The sequence below is a fragment of the Toxotes jaculatrix genome, chromosome 20 (genome assembly GCF_017976425.1).
Source record: "Toxotes jaculatrix isolate fToxJac2 chromosome 20, fToxJac2.pri, whole genome shotgun sequence".
NCBI lineage: Eukaryota > Metazoa > Chordata > Actinopteri > Toxotidae > Toxotes > Toxotes jaculatrix.
Window position 1 is genome coordinate 17,972,609 of NC_054413.1, and position 20,728 is coordinate 17,993,336.

A 20,728-nucleotide genomic window follows, 5' to 3' on the forward strand; every position below is an offset into this window, starting at 1 on the left:
CTCCGTGTTATCAGGCTGCTCCCCTGACATGAAACACCACACAGGCCATTTATGTGCTGACGCAGGGATGTGAATGCACCACTGCACAAGTGGAAAGCAGCCTCAGACGTCAGGCCCTGCGAGGTCGTAGCAGGACGTTCTGTTGCAGTTCTGATTTTTAAAAATCAGCGTAAAGTAACTACAGTGCGTCTTAGAACGAAATCTTCGGACCACACACTCTCTCCTCTTCTCCTTCCCACACTCCTTTCTCTTCCCTCTCTGCAACACGATACAGCACTGTCCCATGATGCATTTCCTGGCCTGGCCGACCTTTGTCCCCACTGTTTCCTGTGGTCATGAATCCAGACCCATTCATGGATTCTAACTTGGATGAGAGAGACATATCACCGATAAGGAAGTTTTATCTCCCATCACAAAGGAAGTAAGTCAGAAAATAGACGTGAGGTATTTTCATACCAAGAATGATTTGCTTATCCTTGGCTGAGTGCTATCAAACATTTGTGCTGTGTGTCTCCACTGGACTTTCTTCCCAGCTCTCTGGAGAATCTTCCTTTCCTGTGCAGAAGGGTGGCTCAGTTTTAACATCACATCATGAAATATAGCACACAGGGATGTAGGTGTTCCTTCGTGCGCCTGCTGCACAAATGATCCAAATGGATTTCAGACCAACTCTAAGGAACATCAAACATCATCACAGCATGTCAGGCCAACAGTGAGGAAACAGTAAGTGTCACTGTGCCTGAAAGCCTTGCAACTTCACCGCTAGTAGGAACAATGCAGCACATCACGAGTGCCCATCAAACACACTCAACATACAACCAGCCCGTCTTCCTACAGCCTCAGGCTATATTTCCATGCAGTTAAACCCGGTCTTTGGCTGCCAGTAAGTGCCACTGCAGCCTCACGATATCAAAGCTCTCCAACTCCACCCTGCCCATTCTCTTGAGGTGTAATCATGCTCTACAACTCATCAAATATAAAGGAGAAGCCCTCCCAGGTCAACTCTCTCCTTCTATCTTCTCCTCCCTGGAGTTAGTCAGCCTGTTCTTAGAGGGGAGAGCAGGCTGCAGTTTACTGCACCAACACTGGGCTGCTCCACTACTACATAATCATTTAGGAGTGAATGAGTAATGACAGCGAGCAGGGGGCCCATGATACCATATAATCAAGAGGAATGATTCAGAACAAGAGACACGGCGAGAGAGAACGAGAGTGTAAAAAAAAGAAAAAGAGTGGAGGAAAGGAGAGATGGCAAAGTGCTGAAAAACCACTGTTTGGTTTTGGAGCGCAGCAGTCTCAAGAGGAGGGGTGTCAAGGCTTTAATTTGAAGCAAACTGGCCTACGCTGAGGAGAAGATTAGTGGGTGGTGGTCATTTTTCAAGGCTGCACCAGAGACTTCTCTGTTCTCAGGAGTGAAACCAACAGAGGGAGGGATGAAGGGATGAAGGGATGAGAGACGTGTGTTTGTTTAAAGGACTGTGGCTTTCCCTGTGTTTCATCAGTCCGATCCACAGTGACAGCAAAGATGTTGCTTGATGTATGAGATGAGGGATGGAGAGAGCACGTTAGCGAGGTGTGTGTGTGTGTGCGCACGAGTGAAGGCAAAAGAAAATATGCCTGATCAGGCATAACTGTGGAGCACAGCCAGCTCGCTGAGCTGTTACAGTGTAACTTGTGCTTTTGAAGTGTTTAATGTTCACGAGCCCTGGCCAAAACCAATGACATTATTCTTCCTCTAACTTTCCCTTTATGCACCGAGGTACAGCTGGAGAGCGGTGATGAAAATGACAGCATAGTCTGGGGAATAGGTGGCTACACTGTGCACAGGTCTGCAGTTTAAGTCCACGCCTGTATGCGCAACCGAAACTGTGCAACTGAAACTGACTGGAGCTGAAACTGAGGTAAACTCATTGTAGAGGAATTTCCAAATATCCCTCCCTAAGTTAAATTGATAGGTCGCTGGACATTTTCGCATGGGCTAACTTGACCTCTTGCTAAATCATAGCTCCCCCTCAGTCTCACACATCTCTCAACCATGAAAAATTCAGCCAAAACCTGCAAGAAGCAACACCCTAAAATAAATATCCTCGCGGTTTAGTATCACGTCAAAAGTGTCTAATTACATATGGACTTGTCACAGTGCTGGACATACTGCACTTGGCACAGACCCGAAAATAACGGCGTCACATGCGCTGACACAGATTTATATGCACATGCAGTATCAGGTCAGGAGCACAGCGTGGAAGCCTTGGGCCCCTGCTTGAAACACCAACATCCTTCAGCACCTGCAATTGTTTTGTTTTTTTTTTTTCGGAGGGGGGTGCGTGCGTGTGTGATGTCAGCCCTTCCTGTGGAAGTGAGCTGCCTCTGATGTCACTTCCACATGATTTGAGGTAAAAAGAAGTTCACTGTGGCCCCCTCCAATGCCCACCAGTACCATAAAGCTCTCCACTGGCCCTTTGGTCGCAAGGCTGTTCTCTGTACTTGAAGGTCTCTCCCTCTGTTGGCATTGTCTTTGTTTTATATCGTGCTTCCTGCCTTAGTTCGAAACCCACTGTGTGTAGTACCTGTTTCCTCACACTCTGTGCTTCACAATGAGACAAAGCCTGGTACTTATCTGTGTACAGATGTCAACGAGGCATTTCTTAACTTAGCCTGCGTCACATCAGCTGAGGCCAAAATGAGACAGCAGTTGTAACAAAAAATAAAGAAGCTGGATGACATGTTTGCTTTTATATACCGGAGGAATTTGTAACTACTCATTTTATTCTGAGCAAACAGGAGTAAGTGTCATGTTCAAACACACTTTGTTAGCCTTATGATGCCAAGACTGGCAGTGAATGGGACATCTGCCATAAAGAAAATGCATCTTAAGATGTCATTTGTTCTGATGTTTGGAATGAAATGAGTGTAAAATATACCGGAGTAATTCTGATGATACTAGTGGCCTGACAGACCTTACTTTTTGTCTCAATAAACTGGCTCAGCGCTCTTTAAAAGACAATTCTGACCAATAGTGAGTTAAGCGCTGTCATCTCCTACTGGTGTCTGTCTCTCGTTCTGAGTAAGTAAGACTTCAAAGCAGAAAATAAGCTTAAATGAGAACTTGTGCTGAACTTTTCCCCAACGCAGAAAAAGTGGAACATGTTTCAGAACACTGCGGAAATGGTGGGTAGGAGCGTGTATTTACATGAGTCAGTGTGGATGTGTGATGATAATAATGCGCCCTATGAGTGTGCTTCTGATCTCACCTCGGTCCCAGCAGTGCTCCCTGGGGTGCTCGTCGTCTGGCAGGGTGCTGTCGCAGTCGGCCCCATCCGCCAGGCTGCCTTCCTCCTCCACAATGTGCAGCTTGTCCTCGTCATCTGAGTCTGAGCCGGCCTCCACCACATTATTGTAGTTAGTCACTGTGCAAGGGGACACAGGGGACAGAGGTTAGAATGACTTGTCTGATTGTGTCAACTCTTTAATTAGTCTTAAAAGGAGAGTGAATAGGCTACACACATTTAGTATTTTCATCCTTAATAAAGATAATGGGAGGTGTACTGTACGTGCTTCTTGATTATGAGCACTGAATGTGAGAGGCCATGAGTCAGAGAGGTTAAATATAAATGTCAAAACTATTAAAGGGAATGGTTGAAGGAGGAGGGGAGGGGAGGGGGGTACTTAGCTGGAAACACCAATTAAATACATCATGGCCCAACTTTAGTAGATTAGATGAAACTTAAATGATCCCCATAGGGGAAGTGGGTTATTAAAGCAGGAGAGACTAAGACAGCCAGGGCTCTAACAACAGAGTGAACGGGGGCTATTAAAAATAATGCAACTGGCCATTTTGATCGCTCAATGTATATAAAATAATGAAAATGAAAACCCGAGGAAGGTTTGAATCGACAGTAAAAACGAGCTGTGGAAAAACAGGCTCCGTGTTGCAGCGAAACAGAGAAAATTCACACTTAGACACTTGCAGATGCACAGACAGTACCAGTGTGTGAGATCATTAGATTGCAGGCTGAAGTGGTGTGTGTGTGTGCTGCGTGGGAGTCGGTGTGACCTGGTCGGTTGTGTTATGGGCTGAAGGAGCCAGGAGACACAGAGACAGCCAACCTACAGAGTGGGTTATTACGGGGAGTAAATTTTCCTGACCGACGCTCTTCTTCAGATGTGTGTCTGTGTATGTGTGCGTGCATGAGTGTGTGTGTTCCTGTGTCTTCTTCTCATTTCCACCCTGTACCTCCATCTCTCTCAATTCCACCTGCGTTACTTCCACCCACTCTTCTACTCCCCCCCCGCTCACCCACCCCCCCTCCATCCCTCTGTTCCACTGAGAGAGCTACAGATCCTCTCGGAGGCCAAATCAATTCTCCAGTGAGAGCAGCCCAGTCAGCAGAGGGCCCGGGCTGCAGCACTGAAACTACCTCTGCGGCTACTTCATCTCACATCACACACACCGCACACAGCACTTGCACATAAACACACCACCTGCATTCACTCCCTGAATATGCACTGCCAGTACAAAGCACCTGAATGTTTTTTTCTTCTCTCTCTCTTTCTATCTTCTCCTCACCCCAACCCCACTCGCCCACCTCTTCTTTCTGAAGTGACTGCTAATGTTTCTTGTCGGGAGGAAGCGTATCTGGGAGAATCATGATCCTCTGTTTCAATCAATGAGAGTTGTTTTGGTGAGGTCTCTCCCTTTCTCTCTGCATTGTGCAGGTCATTACAACCGGTTGGTATTCACACAGACTCGTAGACGTGCAAGGTTCAGGCTGAGGGGGAGGCAGGAGGAGAGGGGGGGAGGGTGTGTGGGGGCGGAGGGATGAAAGGTGGTGGAGGAGGAGGGAGAAGCACTGTTATTTGGCGAGTCGTTCGCAGGGTCAACGCCGCTGTGCTGCAGCTGCGAAATCCTATCGGGGTTCATCAGGAGAGCTATTTCATTCTCAACCTCTTTCCTCTGCTCACACTGTCTCTCACTCCACAACATTTTTTTTTCTTAACCATGATGTGATTGCCACCACATTGTAGTTTTCAAGATGACGCACATCCTCTGTACCTAGATTGCTCTTCACGCTACACGCTCTAGTCTATTTAACATTCTTAACAGGCAAGCCAATAGAACAGCAGAAGCCCTGGGAGCCACAAAGCTGGGATCCCATTCAAATAAACTAATAATCTATTCAATTTATATAGTATTGAGAGACTATATAAACCAGGGTGTACTTGCTCCTCTCTCCCCTCTCGCTTGTCTCCCTTACACCACCTCTGTCTCCCTATTCCTACCTCTCTTTTCTGTCAGGGCAACTGTGCCAGGTGATGTATTGTCTGTTCAGCAGCCCAAACAGGGCGCAACACTTCATTCTGAAACAGACGGTACTTTAGGACAAGTCTGAGAGGCAGTTTAGGGCCACAGCCACTCAGGTGTGGAGCTGAGGTCAGCGATTACAAAGGCAACACTCTCCACCGGCAGTGTCAAGAGAAAATGATCAACTATAAAGCTGTAGAGAGAAAATCAATGTGCTGGTGTGTGCAGACAGGAGGTGGCAACGGTGAGCGGGATAATATAAGCGGGAGCTGCGAAGTACAGCAAAGGGGGCGGGAGAAAGAGCAAAGGATGGAGGGTAGTGTGGGGAGTGAGCAGAGATGGTCTTCCTGTGCCAAATGGTTGGCGGTGTAGAAACAAAAGTGTGTGTTCCAACAGGAGATGTAACACCTATCATCAACAAAGGCTGTAGTCCCTTCTGGCTGACCGGCTGAGCGTTTGGACAGCTGGCCTCATTAGCGCTAGCATGCTAGCACACAACAGGAGGATGACTCCTACGCATCTGAGAGAGAAAGCATTGGTAGGTGGAGGAGGTGAAGAGCTTACTTCTGAAAGTTTGCTTTCCTACGTCGGTTGTAGTGTGACTGGACACCTGAGAAAATAATGGCTTGTTACCATGGCTTTGGCTTTAAGTTAGTCTGTAACCGCTGCCCATAGATCACACGTTCACACACAGGAACATTCGGTGAACCTGGGTAATTGAGCTATTGAGCTTGCATTGATTGCAAGCTCAATAGCCTCATCATATACTTTACATGATGAGCAAGACATTTACCTGGGAAGACCTAAAGCATCATGGCCCCAGGTCAAACAGCTCCTATTCCTGACAGAGTGCTTGATGCTTGCAAACAAGCTGATGTGAAAGGGAAGCCTCTCAATATGTTATTTACTCTTCACCTACACATCGTTGCAACATGCTACAGATACAAGCTGTGGTAATGTGGCAATGGCTGGAGTTCCCCAGTGATACCTTAGGAAATGACTAAGCCAAAGCTGCTTGAATTTCTCCAACCTCGCCATCACTCGTCACTCTCTTTCCCCCTTGCAAAGTTCCCAGAGTCTACTGAAAGACAGTGCCAGATAGTCCATGTCAGCCACACTTAAACAGGCCTGCTGCGGACTGGGTTGTGTGTTGTTGTGACACCTGCCATGCTGTATCAATTACTAGCAAAGGAATGGGTGACTGGGTGGGTTACTCCCAAAACAGGCCCAGTGTTATCCTGTTGGAGGGGATCACCTTGGCAGACGTGTTGTCACTGATCTGAACATGAAGCGCCATATGTTCCTTGACACAGGCTCATTTTGTAGATTCTGTCCTGTGATTGTCCAGACTTGTGGACACTTATTTTAGGCTCATGGTATTACATTCTGGCCTCATTGTTGAATTAGAGACATTTCAGGAACTTAATATTTCTGTTGTGGTGCACTTGTACACCAGATTGCATGGTTTGTGCTTTCATACACTCAGGCACACCAGACAGGAATGGCAGTATCTCAGAAATCACTGTAGGAGTGAGCTATCTCTGTGCTTGGAGGCCCTCAATGTGTGAGTGATTGGGGTAATAACTGAGCTTTGGATGGTGACACAGAGAAACATATCCAGCCTGTGAACAAACACATTACCGTCTGTAGTAAGCTTTTATCTTGATTCATTACCTATAAGGACATCTGTAAGGAACCCAAAACCTATATGTCTTAGGTGCAGCCTGACACCCCATACCAGAACATGTAGGTGGTATGTCTGGAATGTCCAACCAAAACACTTTTCTCTGAGTTTGGCTCTTAAAGAGACAGATCAAAGGATGTGCTCTCTCCCTGCTACTAATTTCAGTCTCCTGACTGACACATATTCTAGTGTCTGCTGTTATTCTGCTTGTGATTAGACAGATTGACTCATCACGAGTAGCAGCAACTATTTGTCTGCCCTTCTACCTCTCTTGTGTCTCTATATTTAGCCTTGGTAGAGGCTCCCTCATTGAGGTACGCCACTTATCTCATTCGAAGCTCAGGGCCAGACAAGCAGTGGTGAAACTACCACAGGCATCCTCAAAGAGTACAGACCTTGCCGTCACAGAGTCTGCCCTTGCGGCTCTGCAATGCCATTTTCTCAGGGAAGCCAACCACTACAAAAACCCCAGCTCGAACCAAAGTAAAACAAAGCCATGCCATTCAAAACCTCAAGTATGCCGTCTCAAGGTGAGGCGCCTCATTCAGCTCTGAGGTAAACGCCGCTGGTTTTGTTAAAACAACAGCCTTCCTCCCACAGAGTCAGGAAGGTCAACTCAAGTGCCGATAACAAAACAAAAGAATTGGGGATTTTAGCTTGTTCGCAGGCTGACTCAAACTTGCTAAACCATTTAGATCAGGAAAAGGCTCTTTGGTTCTAGAAGTTAAGAGAAATAAGTGTGAACACATAACAGCATCCCTCACATACTTAATGAGCTGATGAGGGTACTAGGGGTCCCAAGAGACTGTTTCCTAGCAAGTTTAGTCTTGCCTAGTAGCTAATGCCAAGTCTCTCCAAGTGTCTGCCAGCCATACCAGAGCAGGCCAGTCACATCTAGGACCAGTCATATCCTGGACAGTCTTTCTCCATAGATACACAGCACAACACTCGGCTCCAAAAACTCCCCAAACACCATCAAATGACTGTTACTCATTGTTCTAAGTAAGGCCGGGAGGGCAAAAAAAAGCAGATGCACTACTATGGACTTGGGGTAAAAATAGCACCCAGCAGTCCTGAGAATGAATCCCTTTTGATGCAGTTCTGTATTTCCTTGTGACACAGCTACATAAGATATAAAATGATCCATTGACAGATTCAGGCAGCAAAGTCAACTAGGACAATAACAATACGGGGCTAGCACAGACAATTGATTAAGATTATCCCATCAAAGGCAAGGCACTTAAACAACCTGTGGAGCACAGCTCTTCATGGAGTAATTTCAGAGGTGAGCTGGAAGATGATAGACGCTTGTCTTCCTAATGATGCTGATCAAGGTTTTAGAACGTGAGCTAATAGGCCTCCGTGGGTCACTCATCTCCCATCTGATGAGCACTTTCCATGATAACACTAATGCTAATGGAGGCTATTGTTCTCTTAATCTGCATGATGACACTTCGAGGTGTAAGGGAAGTCAGTGGGTGTTAATGAGTGTTAGGGAAAGCAAAAAAAAAAAGAAAAAAGACTTAACTACCCCTCAGAGATTATGGAATGCTTTTCAAAAAAAGAAAATTGCTAGACCTTGCCCATTACATGTTTTTCTTATTAGGCCACTTGCTTTTATTGCATGTGGTTGGTTCTAATAGTGCTGCTGTACCAAAATGACACCCAGATAGTAGACTGCATTTCTAGTCACAGGCTGTTCTAGGTACGAATCATAGCCTCTCCGGGGCTAATGAGCATGGTGATGAGCCACACACATTCTGTTACACCGGGTGTCCTCGGAGAGTTGCTGCTTCTGGCTCCTCTCAGCTCTTCTAAATAAGGCCAGGTGGGCTGGTAGGGACCGGAGGGTGTGATCACACCACACACACACTCACACACACACAATCCACAGCAATGCCCTGGCCACCAAGTTTACACTAGTCTCCCAACCCATGTTTATGTTGGAGGCGAGACAGCCCCATCCAAGGTAATAACTCTGGTACACCTAAGTGAGAGTAAAGAGTGTGTATGTGTGTGTGTCCTGTATGTTAAGCTGTTAAAAGGCATGCTTGGCATGTAGAAGGCCTTCAATTATTATGGGTGGTCACATGACCTTGGCTGCATTTTCATCACAGACGGCCATGATGAACTATTAGATGAGTAAAACATTCACCTAACACAAAAAGTCCTGAAGAAGTGATGCTACCTTACACAGCTCCCACCAACACATGCTACCCACTTACTGTATCTCTGGACCATCACTCCCTCTCCATCAGCGAGGAGGCCTGCTCCAGATCTCAAACACTCAGCAGGTCTCTGGTGAGAGAATGCCCACCCAGCAAACTAGTCTGGCTATGTACAAATACAGGCAGGTAACTGAGAAAGCAGTGACACAGAAGGTGGGTAAGAGGTGGGTGAGCAGGGGGAGGAAAAACAGAGAGGTGAGGAGAGGAAACATCTGCTGTTGATTCGGGTAAGCCCAGAAAACCTGCAGTCACGCTTCTGGCAACCACCTTCCTTCTGCTCTCAGTTTTACCTCTCTGCTCCATTTTTTGTGCTTTTTACGGTTGATCTGTCACTGTTTTTTTTTCCGCCTTGTCTCAGTCAGTGGACTATCAGTTATCAGGCCTATAAACCAAGTAATAACAAACTACGTTACCTGAGCTCTTCCATTTATTCGGCTTGATGTCATTCACTGCTGACTGCACCGGAAATCACCCCGAACATGAAAACAACACCAAAACTGCAACACAAATATTTAGCCTTCACAGGAAGGCATCAGCACACACCTGGGTAAACAGTTGTTTCCCTTCTGTTAGGGGCTGCCTCAAGTAAAGTGTAGCACCTCTGCAACACCAGGGAGGCAACCAAACACAAACCCGGCTAATGTTACATTAGCCTCCGTCAGGTCTCATTGGAGTGTCGCAGGCCAAATGAAATGTCCCTGCCACCTCTGCTGTCAGACTCCATTCAGGCTGCAGCTACAGACTGATGGGTTTTGAAAGCTGCACAGCAGCGTCTTCCCTTTGATTTTGCCAGTTTGTGTCTAGGGCTGACATTTTGAGTGGAGGCTCTTTGAGGATATTATTAGAGCAAATGCCTAAAGGCATTCAGCCCGTTTAAATGTAGTCAGTTACATCAGTAGCATCAAACTTCATTACATAGCTTGTTTCCTTTTTATCCAGCCACTTCAGCGCTAATGACAGCAACACAACTGGGTCAGCAGATACTGTTTGAGCCCATGCGAAAATCACCCACTCATGTATTAAAGCCGTGCAACAGGCAAATGTATCCAGAGGTGTGATAATCATTTATCATCAACAAGAGGCAGGCCAAACTGTTGAGTCTGTTCTATGTGTTGTCAGACAACAGAATCCAATTTCACAGCCTGATCCAAGCTCTGTCATAGATACATATGGGTCAGGCTGCCGAGGGCTTCGAAAGTTACGGTTAGCGTGCTTTAAATGCCACCAGTCTTTCTTTATGCCTGTTGGTGCCGCACGGTTTTTGCTGCACAGGACCATAAAATTTAAAATTAAATTTAGGGACCATAAATATTACTTACTCATTTGTAAATTCTTCATGAACAAACATAGGTACAACAAACATCTAATCCAATTTGTGTTATCTTGATATACTTTTCAAAAATCATATAATTGTATCATATAATATAATCAGATCTTAGTATTGCATAGCATGATTGGTTTCCACACTTTAGGACTGAGGCCTAACAACTGAGCTGGGGCGCACTGAGGTGTGTGTTTAAATATACGCAATGAGCAATAACGGTGTTATCCAACCTGCTTGTGTAGTGCAGGTCTATATTAGGTTAGTGTAGCACAGGGCTGTTGCATTTTAGGAGCAGGTGACTGGACATTCCTGCCTGTATTAGGCTTGACAGTTTACTGTGGGGGAGTACAGAGCAGGGAGAATTACACTAGCCTATGAAGAGGGAGGGAGGTACACTGCCAAACAATTCTCCAACTGGAAAATCTCATTAAATCTTGCTTACCTGTAAGTATACCTTACTGCACAGCCTTATCACAAGCATCAGTAAATCCAGCGTCAGTTCATTAAGGAGACTGAACATGACTGTCATCAGCACTGTCACATATTTACACTCATCAGTTCTTCACACTAGCCGAGTCTGTGCTTGTTATGTAGATTAATAGAAAGATTGCCAGTCAGCAGTGCAAGATGTGCGCACACAAACACAAAAGACTGCAGAAAAGGTAAACGGAGGGGAATGATGGCAAGGTGGGAGGAGAGGAACGGCTAATGGCTTAAAAAGACAAAGCTGGCCTGTCACATACGATGCTCATCTGAACTGATGGCTGCCCCAGGGAGGGAGTGTCACAGACTGTCAGGGTGAGTGAGAGAAACAAAGACGGAGAGAACATAGAGGAGAGACCGAGGCATAAAAGGTGGCTGTTCAAAGAGGGAAATCAAGTGAAAAATAGTAAAATGAAGGTAACAGGAAACAAGGAAGTGAGGAAAGAAAGATATAAAGTAAAAGAGAGAGGGCAATGGACAACATTTATGTTGTTATGGTGTGTGTGCACTATGTGGTTGTCTGCACTTCAGTAAAGGCCAGGTGTTGGGTGTGCCTGACAGATGTTTCATCGAAGGGACAGGCCATAGGGCAGCAGGCAGCACATATACACACCAATGCATTTGTACACTCTTGTACACGAGTACACAGACAGGTGGAAATGTAGAAATTACCCAGAAGTACCTTTTTTGTTTTTCTGGTTACACCTAATTTTACATCAGTTGCAAGTTCCCCGTTTACAGCAATCAGCAGGTCAGTACACCTCAGTGAAGCCGTGGCCAAGATCCATGTTGACAACCTACTGTGGCTTCACTAATTCTGACACTAACACGCAAAAGTGCAGTGAGAGGTCTTCCTTTTTGTAGAAAATCCTCCTCTTTGTGGCATTTTGACAACAGCTGACCACTCTCTCATTTCTCCAGAATGTCAGCTCTGTCACAAGACTCCCGAGGCCAAATGTTCTGGACAACCCCTGACACACACACACACACACAACGCATAATCAAACTCGCTGCCTCGGGCTATTGCTCAGTTGTCACAGTGGTTTCTTGTTATTCATGTGAAGCGGGGAGGAGAAAGGGGTTAATGCCGTAAACTTGCATCTACAAAAGCTCTTTTGTCACCTCAGTCCTCTAACCCCCCAACCCCCATCCACCCACACACACACACTTTAACATCCTTTACTTTCTCCCCCTAAGCAAAGTCGCCCTTCCCCGTGTGATCAGGAAGAGAAGGGTCAGCCCCCTCTCCCCACAACACCAGCCCCCCAGGGCAACTAGGGATGAGGAGCACTCAACCAGTACCGCTCACACCATTACCCTGCTGTTAAATGACCATGAGGGTGGACTGCAGACGGCCTGTCACATGGACAGTTACAGAAATCTGTCTCGTTAAACCAGGCGAGAAACACTGGGTCCACATGTGTGTGTGTATATATATATGTTTGACCTTGCCTAAGCTGTGTATAAGTGGGTTACATCAGTCCACTGTGCCCCCCTTCCCAGTACTATGACTGTACTCGCTATAACTGATAAATGTTGGTTTATTGAACAGGGGCGGACAGATGAAAAATCACAGGCTGAGTGAGCAGCACCATTGTTAATGCACCCTTTCAACATGCTGCTGATTGGTGAAATGGCTGAGGCAGCAGGTAAAAGCCAGTCGTCACGTATTGATGTATTGACGGGCCAGTTTTTTTTTTTTTTGTCCGTTACACCCAGAGGTGCTGGGATGGTGCGTGGGCGTGTGTCTGGTTGCCACTGACCCCGGAGACCATCAGTTCGCTGTGTCAGAATTCGAAGGGGAGTATCGACAGCCCAGCTGGGGCAATCGATGGGCGCAGATCTCTCACTCCCCTCTGCCGTCTATGGTAATGGGCCTACAGTGAGTCAAACAGTGCTGCTGGGACTCTTGTGTACTCTGTTATATTACTTTGCTTAGTGTATTCCAGCACTGTAAACAGGAGAAAAATGAACTGTTGCTTTTGAGTGTGGAAATGGAATAGAAGTAAGCTAACCTGACTCTGATATGGAACTATGTTGGAATAGTGAGATTAATGCAGCTGCCATCCAATGGGTATGCACGTTACTTACAGCTGTCTTGTCTTTCATTCAGCTTAGTCATGTTCTTTTCTGCTCTGGTCAGATGTTGGTTGCTACCCCCTGAGGCTGAAAGATGGAGCCAGACCACTCCATCGTTGTGTGCGAGGGTGGGACCTCGATTACCCAAGCACACCGCAATCATTGGCCCGAACTCTCGGGACTATCCCATGTGATGTCAGCCATAATGTGAAGTCATTCGACAGGAAACAGCAACATATTTTTCTGAGAGAGAGCCTCCTCTCTTTTTCATGTCAAGTATTCCCTAGCAGAAACACTTATCTGATAACAGTTCTGTCTATAAAGACCATGGCTGCCTATCAGAACAGCCCTTCTGGTACTGTCCTACTAATATTTTCAAGTGAACAAGTGGCCTGTACTTGTGACTGCAGTTTTATTATGAGTTATGTTACATAACACTTCTCCCCATGGGAGTTCCTGGAGGGTTGTCTTCCTCCAGAGAGGCCACATTCAAAGAAATATAGTGATTTGCTAAAGGGCACCCGACTGATCTAACCCCTGCTTTAGGGCAGCAAACATCAGTGCCGATATCACCAGTCACATTATTGTCGCTCACACACTCAGAGTTCTAGGGGATAGGATTTTGCTGGAGCTGAGGCAGTTTTAGGGAAAACCAGCGTGGATAGAAGAAGAGCTTGCTCTTTGTTTCTGACGGCTACGGCATCTGAAGTGGGTCAAACAGAGCTATGTTTTGCCCTTGTGAGCTCCCTGCAGTTCGGGGGGAATTCCACTGGGCAGTGTGTGACCCCGCACACTGACCTTCCTGTTCAACTGTGGAGATGTGCTCTGTAGCCGAGAGGAAGAGGAAAGAAAGACAGTACTGTCCAAGGACTAGCTCTTCTTGTCACACCACCAACATGAGTGTGACTTGTGCTGATGGTTGTGTTAGAGCTGACTGTGTGCGTGTGTGCGTGTGTTTGTGTGCACCGGTGTACAGCTGTTGTCAGACAGATCAGTGATAACACACTGGCTTTTAATAAACTCAGCAGGATTGTGTATGTGTTAGTGTCTTAGTGTGTGTGTCTGTGTGTGTGTGTGTATAGCTTGCTGAAAGGTCTTGGGCGTGTGATTGATGGGAGCTTTAGCACAGTAAACACATGCACACAGAGTCACACACACACACACACACACACACACAGTGGGTGGAGAGAAGGGTGGTCATATGCAGCAATGCTCAGCTAACATTATTCATCCTGTGTTCATCTGTTTGAGCTGAGCCCACCGTTCCTCATATTGATGAGCCAGGCGGTGTGTGTTAGTCACTTTATTTACACAGTTACACACACACACACACACACACAGGAACACACATTAATGACGCCCGTAGGAGCAGAGAATTTAGGTCATTTAGAGCATTTTGGCTCTTTAGCTTTTCTCTTTTTTTCTTTTTGTACTTAGAACACCCTGCACTTCTCCCATTTGTTTTTTTGGGATGTTGGGGTGATTCAGAGAAAAGAAGGCTGGGAGAGGGTGGCTGAGAAGGAGAGAATGGAGGAAGAGAGCAGGCAGGGAGGAGGAGAGGTTATTTTGGAGTCTCTGAACTGTAATCACCACCTACAGCTGCTTCCTCCCAGGTGCCCCAGCTGGACATCAACAGAGAGAGGGAGGGAGAAAGTAGAGAGGAGAGAACAGAAAGAGAACCTGGCGTGAAATACTCCACTATAGTAGTAGTAGTAGAGGCATTCGCCTTTGTCCTGTTTTAGCCTGAATTTCCCTTTGACACTATATAACTAACCTTAACCACATACTAATATCTTTTCCACAGCAAGCAGACAGCAGTGTATTTCCACACATGTTCTCTTGCTGAGTCCCTGCAAACAAGGGGAAGTTTTATCTTAGGAGTAGGAGGAAGTTGAAGGGGCTATCGCAGAGCTGACACGACACTTCCAGTACCTGCCAGAGGAGACCGGATGGTGACTACTTTCAGAGGAAGCTAGACAGGCTGTGAATTATGCCAGACAGCATGTGACTCGCATGAAAACAGCTGATGACCAACAGGTGAGACCACAAAAAAAAAAAAAAAAAAATAACCAGCAGATGCGTGGTCACCTGGTCTACACATTACATCACTGCGGTAATGCCATGGAGGTGCATGTCTAGGTTAATCTGATAACCTAACACTGTTAACTCATTAGCTGGCTCACTTCATCCCACGACCATGTAATAAGCTGATGAGGGCTGAATTCTTCAGCGGCCGCCTCACGCTCAAACCGAAACAAGTTCAACATGTAGGACACGGAACAAATCTGACTTCCTGTTCCGATACGGTGGAGCTCACATCATCATCAGTTCATCATAACGTGAGGCCTACAAATCAGCCCAGTTTACGCAAGTGACTGTGCGACACAGTCAGTACAATACAAGGGCCACGACTTTGAAAGCACCGTTAAGGCTCACAGGATGTGACAGGAGCACATGCATAAACACACTCACAACCACGACCAGGTGTATGTACAGTACACGACAACGTAGAACATGTAACAAATGTATTACCTCTAATATTCCACAGTGCTTCACCTTTGATGCATGTTTTAGAAATCATGAGGCACAAACACAATCATTCGTACACCCAAAAGCCGCACCGTGTAAAGTCTACGAGGCCAGAAAATACATCATAGAGTGGTTCACATGCGTTACAGCAAAACCTTCCACACTTACGCACCAGGCGTCACGTGTTCAAATAAAACCCCTCCATATGGAAGGCTGCGGCTGCGTCCCTGTAAGACATCCACGGCAGCCTCCCATTATTGTCCAATAAAAGCAGTTGGCGCCATGTGAGTCGTACATGTCACCACCAACAGCTCCGCTGTCTGCTGCATTTCCAGCCAGCACACAGCGACACGGTGAAATCACCAACACATTTGGATTAATAACACAACTTCTCTAGCACAGACTAGATTACCCGAAGAGAAAAAAGAGAGACAAATGAAATCCACAATGCACTCTCATGTATAATGTATAGGAGGCATTCTGCTGTAGTGTTTAACACTGAATTACCAGCACAGACTGGTTATCTTATACTAAAGACAACTAAACAAACAGCAGAGGAAAAAAAACCTTAGGAAGCCACGAGTTTATGCCAAGTTGTTTAATTCAAGTTGAGCATAAATGAGTCATTACATTAAAGAAGTTTTTTGTAGTATGACAGCATTTTACGACTCTACTGACCCTACCTACTCACACACTGAAATGCCTGTGCACGGACACACGCACACCCCATAAAACCAGCAACAAATAAAAACAGCGGCATTAAATAAATTAAAAAAAAAAAAGTAGCACTGACAAAACCACCAAAGGTTAATCATGCGACGTTGTCATCCTGTTAAAACCAGCGCTCCGAGCCTGGTCAAACAAACCTGGGCTGATAAGCAACGACGGTGGCATCAAAGCCTTACAGATTATAGATTACCATCAAATCAGTCCGTGCACTGCTGCCATGGATAGACACCTGCTACTTTACTGTAATGCCCCTTATCCATGGGGCTGGTGATTAGGGCAGGAAATGTGTGTGTGTGTCTATGGGGATGATCTGGACTTCTATACACAATAGCTTTTCACTAATGAGACAGGTCTCCATAAAACAATGGGATCGTGGGTGATATCAGGACTGTTTATTTAAGCCCTCTTATGTTGGAATGGTTGTGAGTGAGTGTGTGCCAACATGTTACTGCAGTGCCAGTTTTGTTTTTTTAAATACACACGAGAGGGTTAATATACATGAGTCTGTGGTTATCTATGTGCGTGAGTCTATATCTGTGCAGTTATGTGTGTGTTTTGTAACCTTAGTGTCAACTAACTGACTGTAATTAGTGACCAGTGTTTTCTTAATATACAGTGTTACAGTGGCACAGTGCCAACCCCCCCGCACTGTGACAGCAGTGCAGTGTGCTGCCTCTCTTCCCCCTGTCACTCTCCTCTGCCAGCAGCAGTGTGAGGATTAAAGGAAAATCCCGACCTCCTCATCCACCTCTCTTTAATGCCTCCGCTCATTTTAAATGGCTCCTTCAAAACTAACTGGCTGGATTACTGCTCAGGTGCTCGCCCAATTCGCCGCCCACCTCTGCTGAGCATAACTCGGATTTTGTGCACGCACACCGATGCGTTCCCCACACTCAAACACAAGTAAACACACACACACATGCACACACATATGTTAAAATGCACTAAAACACAAAAGAATCTCTCAGTTTCTTTAAGGCATCGATCTCTGTTCCAGAGGTCTCCGGCAAATTGTACCATTTACGTTAATCGATTGAGATGCAGCCTGTACAATGCAATGAAGGTTAGGAGAGAGAGAGAGAGAGAGAGAGGGAGAGAGAGAGAGAGAGAGGGTGAGGATGACAGTGCACAGGATATGCTGATATTCAATTTACCTGCCCAGCACAACACACGCACCCCTCCCTACAGCCTCAAAATTCCACCAACAGGCAGAAATGCTAACTCCTGTCCGTCTCCCTGCCAGAGTCGCTGGCGTTGCACTTTTCTCCATTTTCATCGCCATCCTTAACCTTTATCTCACTCCTCTCCTCCCATCGTCTGCTGTCCTCCTCTCTTTATCTCTCTCTTTTTTTTTTTTTAAACCCGGCTCCTCACGGGGGAAACAAGGTTGTAAAGGTGGGAGATGCTGATATTGTTTGGCCTGTGCGTGTATGTGTGTGTGTGTGAGTGTGTGTGTGTGTGTGTGTGTACTCTACATGAAGTACTATATAAGAGAGCCTAGGGGCTTACATCCTGGGGAAGATTTTGGCACACTGCCTGCTAAATGGCACTGCTGGAGGCATTTGTGTGCACATGTGCTCTATGTGAGAGTGTGTGTACTATTTTTGTGTGTGTGTGTGTTTGAGTTTGTTCTGCTGTTTTACAGTATAAATATTTCAGGATGATTGCAAGCTTCCTCAAATGAGGATTTCAAGGATTTTATCACCTTTTTATGCCGCTTTGAAAGCACCATGAGAACAAATTTAATAAAAAACAAGAAAACAATTACAACTGAAGCCTTATCAGAACGTGAATCTCAACTCAATACAGAGTGGGCTGAATTCTTACTGATCTACCAACAAACCCCCACAGCTAAAAAAAATTAAAGCACTAACGTCATTAGGAAACGACTACGCAGGATTTACAGAGAAGTGTATGTGGTACAAATACTGCTGCACAGTATTTGTGTCCACATACAGCATCAACATATGGTCTGTCTTGTCACAAACTGGACTCACAGGTATCAGGGAAGACCCAGCATGCATATTTCATTCATACCCACCCATTAGTTATATATGGAAGACTGGGTAGGTACACTTGCACCGCAGCCGTTTGTCTTTCTAATGGAGGGGGAAACAGCAGTGACTACAGGGAGAGAACAACGCTCATGCTCCTTTAATGGGAATGAATAAAGGATGAGTCGAGGCTCAGACACCAGGTTAAGATGCTGTTTAGCACCTCTGGCCCAGCGCCCGGTGTTGAAGGCAGGGATGGAGGGGAGTGACGGTGGAGGGAGGACAAAAGGATGGACGAGAAGAAGACAGTTAGCAAATGATAGAACAGATATACTGCTGGCTAAAGGGTAATATGGTGTAAGAAGAGGACACTGTACCAAAGAGACCTGTGACCAAATATACAGCATTCAGAAGATGATGGGGGATTGTTTTCCACATTAAACTCAAACTAAGAACCAGGGAATCAGAGATAGCAGAGACAGCTACTTGTTGACAGAGTCTGGTTCCATACGCCTCCATCGACCTGTTCTCTTTGATCCACCTTGGGAGAAAATGAAAGGCGCTGGAAGAGAGGAAAAAAAGCAAAACAGGGAAGAACAGGGACCTGGGAGGAGGGATGTAAAGCAGTAACTTAGAGAAAGTGCTGGCAATTTTTGGGAGAAATTTGGAAAGGAGAGATGATAGTGGGACACTCTGTCAAGGTAACTCGGCTTAGTCAACTACGCTATCAACAGGTATCCTGTGATGGCCATTGTGGAATGGGAGAACAGAACACACTATGGGATGGCAATGGGTGCCAGTCTGCTACCTCAAACAGAGCCGTAATGGCTGCCACCTGCCCTGGATTACAGGAACCAGAAAGACCTCATGGCAGCAGCCGGCAGCACCTGTGCCCAACAGTCAGGTCACCACATCAAAACAAGCTTGAAGGATTAGATGTCTACTGGGGGTGGAGTTGAAGGGCGCCTCAAGAAGCCACAGATGGAGAGGTGCTTTTCAAGAAGCTTTTCTCCCTGCGCTTGGACCAGTAGAAAGAAAACTATAGGTGCAGTGGGCCAAAGTATTTTATAAATTTGAGAAGTTAATTATCTTTAGCAGTGTACCATCAGTACAGACAGAGAAGATGAGGCAAGGCGTCACAATCCAGTTCATAAAACACCCGAGACTTTAAAATATAATAGTGAAAATGGAGATTTGTTGCAGCAGAATAGTAGAACTACTCCTAATATAACAAAAAGTGTGAAGTGTTTGTTGATAATGACAGCTACTTCAACTAGGCAGCACCTTTTCCACCACAAAAAAAAGAAAAAGAAAAAAGAAAAATGCAGAGCAGTGTGAACTCAGCCTCCTGCACTTTCAAAGCTTTCAAAGACCAAGGAGTATTTGAGGAGCTGTGGGTGATGGCTGGTGCCATGTGACATGGTGTGAGTGCATCTTATTTTAGAGTGAGAGGTTGAGATAAGGTGTTAAAAGGAGGGGAGGGAGAGGAATGCTGAGCTGTCCTTGTAAGCGTCGATGCACGCTGGATGCCATCTCCCCTGCCAGGTTAAATTCTTTGATTACAACCACTGCCAGCTGATGGTCAAAGGAAATCCCCTTTATTGCATTTGTCCTGATTCAGACCATTTACTCTGAGATATATTCCACTTCAAACTGCAAAGAACTACCCTGTAATAGTCTGTCCTGTTCTTTGAGAGGCCCTGTCACCTCCAAAAGCACTCTCTCTTTCTCTCTCCTCCCTCTGTCTTCTCCTCTGTGTCTCTCGCTCTCTGCGCCCCACGCAGCAGTTTATTTAGCTGCTATGTTTACATTCCTGTTCAGTCAGCCTCTCCCAGGGGAGGATGACTGGATCTGAGCACTGTGGCTGAGCCACTGTCTCTCTCAAGGCTCAGGTCGGTTACACAATGGTTATTACAGATAGCGGTGACTGTCACATACAAGTGTACAGTCAATACTTTGGATATTTTACTAACAAAAGAATATGTACATGTGAAATAAGTGTGAGTGTTTAAGAAGTGCAAGCATGCAAGATGACAAACTCATGTAATCAGCAACACAACATCAATCAGAAACCTGTCGCTTGGCCACAGCAAAGGGAAGCACTTTTTTTTAATAAGTGGAAAAAAGTGAAATGGGGTGCCCGCCCTCGGCTGTCCTGCACAGTCTAAGTAATGGTGACTATGGGTGGGGCCAGAGGAGGCTAATTGGATGGAGCTATAGGAACATCCTGAGCGCTCAGGTCCCCAGCATTTCACTGGCCTCATCATTAGACTGACTGGCTCCTGTGGCCTCCGGCAGAGTGCTGTCTGCACGCCCTGAAGACCGCTGACTCACTCAGCACGCAGCGCTGCTGCCACATTAGTCCAGCCCAGAATA

At 46.0% G+C, this 20,728-nt stretch overlaps 1 protein-coding gene across 1 annotated transcript in view; it reads right to left on the reverse strand.

The window, feature by feature from the left end:
* zeb1b (zinc finger E-box binding homeobox 1b) overlaps positions 1-20,728 on the reverse strand; it is a 47,542-nt gene that overhangs the window by 11,824 nt on the left and 14,990 nt on the right. Inside the window, exon 2 of the mRNA XM_041065924.1 lies at positions 3,252-3,407. Within this exon, the coding sequence (XP_040921858.1) occupies positions 3,252-3,407 (156 nt within the window). The remainder of the gene's footprint in view (positions 1-3,251; positions 3,408-20,728) is intronic.